This window comes from Rhagoletis zephyria, unplaced genomic scaffold (genome assembly GCF_001687245.7).
Source record: "Rhagoletis zephyria isolate East Lansing unplaced genomic scaffold, Rhagoletis_zephyria_1.1 Rzeph_scaffold_40889, whole genome shotgun sequence".
Classification (NCBI taxonomy): domain Eukaryota; kingdom Metazoa; phylum Arthropoda; class Insecta; order Diptera; family Tephritidae; genus Rhagoletis; species Rhagoletis zephyria.
The window spans coordinates 1-2,765 of NW_016197944.1; the positions used below are offsets into that span (position 1 = coordinate 1).

General features: G+C 35.4%; 1 protein-coding gene across 1 annotated transcript; it reads right to left on the minus strand.

The window, feature by feature from the left end:
- Positions 1 to 1,780: 1,780 nt before the first annotated feature.
- LOC108354948 (neuropeptide SIFamide receptor-like) lies at positions 1,781 to 2,759 on the minus strand. Its single transcript, XM_017606124.1, has 3 exons — positions 2,683 to 2,759; positions 2,434 to 2,608; positions 1,781 to 2,366 (listed from the first exon to the last, which is right to left on the minus strand). Exons 1-3 carry the CDS (start codon positions 2,756 to 2,758, stop codon positions 1,781 to 1,783), a joined length of 837 nt encoding a protein of 278 aa, XP_017461613.1. The 5' UTR covers position 2,759.
- Between the last annotated feature and the right edge of the window lie 6 nt (positions 2,760 to 2,765).

Sequence of the window (2,765 nt, forward strand, 5' to 3'; positions counted from 1 at the left end):
GGCATTTCATCGTGGTTGCGCATATTGGACATTTCCAGCAAGTACTGTTTAGAAATAAAAGATACTGATGCTTTGGCTTGATGCATTTCTGAACACATCCTTCAGCCCATTATTGTATTTTTAAACAGTTATTTATGGAGCAACACATTATAGTAACTATGTTTAATTTATTTACACTGTGAACTTTTTATTTATGATTCCAATCTTTGTCATTTTCACTGTAAACCCTCTGTTGACAATAAGTGAAAGTAGGTAAACATTTTCTGTTTTTAGCTGCGTCAAAATGAAGGATTTTAACGCAAAATCTTTCTTAACTGGACAATCCATTTTTGCCGGCTCCGACAAATAATTAATGCATTATTAAATAAAATAATTTTACATTATTATTGCGGATATGCTGCAGAAAAACATAGTTCACCGATAGAAAAATTATGACTTTTAAGAATTCTATACCATTTCTACGAAAAGTTTTTTTTTCCCCATACAAAATGCATGGAAAACTTGGGGCGCTTTGAGGAACCTCTAATTAATTTTTGATTTTAAAATAAAAAATAGGGGTATATTTTTTCGGTATAGAACAATCCTAGGGGGTAAGAGCATAAAAATTCCGACTTTACTTTTTCACGGGTATTTTTGGACCACCCTAATGCACATATGTTGTTTTGCCGCCTTCTGTCTAACTCGTTGTTTATTATTCCACTGATGCCAAATAACCATGAAAAGTTACTTATGTATATGATTGAACAGCACGTCCGAATGATAAAACTGTTTCATGATGCAATCATCATGGTTATTGCATCATTACACTTTATTTATTATCAAAATGAGTTTTGGTTAGTGTAAACGTTTCGCCATGCGCTTAAATTTCATATTAACCTACAACCGATAGAACCCAAAAGATGTAGTTATTAGGCCTTTCACACGAGTCGGCACAAATCCGAGCATAGCAGGCTACTTATCGAACAGGAATCAGAACAAAGTTCAAAAAGGGGGTTCAAAAATCTATCCCTTAACCAACTTCTCCATTTAACTTGTTCATGCACTTTTTTTGTCAAATTTTTTTTGTAACTGTGTGACTACCAACATATGTGCACAATTTCGCTTTATTACTCAATTATTTTATTTAAAAGTTGGTCTTATTACTCAACGAGAAATTAGATAAAGCAAATTTGTGTTATTTCTCATTCAATTGGGAAATAATACAAATTTGCGTTATTGCCGTTACCCCCCCGTTAGCTACATCCAAATATTTTTAAACCTTTAGAAAACACATACATAGTTAGCTCTAATTATATGCTGATTACCCCCTAAATGTGTATAAATTTGATATGAAAAAACAAAGGGCATAAGTTGAATGGACAAAATATGAATGGAACTGAATGACAAATAATGCGCAATGTAATAAACTTTAATTATGTGTAAAATAGGATGGACGTGTATGGATTAAAGTCAAGTGAATTGGATAAAAAACATGGTGCAATAAAATAAAATTAAAAAATAATTTTAAACATTCTAAAATGTATGACTTTATTACAATATGACTATAACGGCACCTTGTGAATGCCCTTATTGTATCGTGATTCGTGTTAAGAGAAAAATTTTAGGTGCCGAAAAAACTGGTAGAGCTATTGAGAAGTTATAGACGAAGGCAAAATCTCTTAAAATACGTGGCATTATGTCAGCCTAAAAAAAAAAAAACAACCCCTAGTACACATAATGGTCTACGTAAAATAAAAACATTTTCATATACAGTTATTTCAGTTATTTTCAAACACCGCGCCTACTTACCAGGTCTTTGATCGACAAACGAAATCACCGAGTCTTGTTTGACAAACTTTTGTCTCTTATATTCCAACATGGCAGCGCTTGTGCTGGGCGAACCACAATTATGTGCCGAATCCAACTTAAAACTTGTGCCACGTCGTGAATCAATTGACATGTTGTCCTGCACGGAGAATGAATCTTGCGATTTATCAATGCTACCATTCAATTGTCCACTGCGTCTTGCCTCCATATATGACACAATCGAATCCTGCTTGGATAGGGAAACTTTCGAACCATTACTATCCTGCTGACAAAGCATACGACGCGAACCATCACTTGAGGCGCTCTCTTGCTTGATCAAAAATTGTCTCGAGCCATGGGAGTCCTGTTTCAAAAGCATCTGCTGTGACAAGTTACTATCCTGTTTTAGCATGGCATTGTGGTGATGACGTCGAAGTGATTGGTGCTCATAAATATATGAGACAGCATTGGTTTTACGCAAACCGGGGCTGCTGGGACTTTTGCGAGAGCCATTGTGATGATAGTGCGACGACTTGCGTGTGCTGGTGGTAGAAGAAGCAATTGCAACATTGTCATAATACCTGTAAGCGAGTTTGTGAAATTAAATTATGAAATCGAAGAACCCACGCCTTATAAAGTGGAGACTACCTTAAACGTCCGCAGCATGACCTGGATTGTAGAATAGCTGCAAAACCACGACGATACTTCTTGTTGAAAAAGGCGTATAAAATTGGATTGATGCACGAATTGGAAGAACCCAGCCACTGAGCAAAGGGTGTCACTTTATTTAATACTTCGCTTTCCTCCACTGAAATCTCACCACCTGCAAAATTATGCAAAGCATTCGTTATGTAAACAAATTGTATATTTAGTTGGTAATGAATACTCTGCGCTTACCAAATTTAATTCTTGCAAAGATCACATAAAGTGGCAGCCAAGACAATACAAAAAGTATAACAACCGCCACCAACATTTTGATC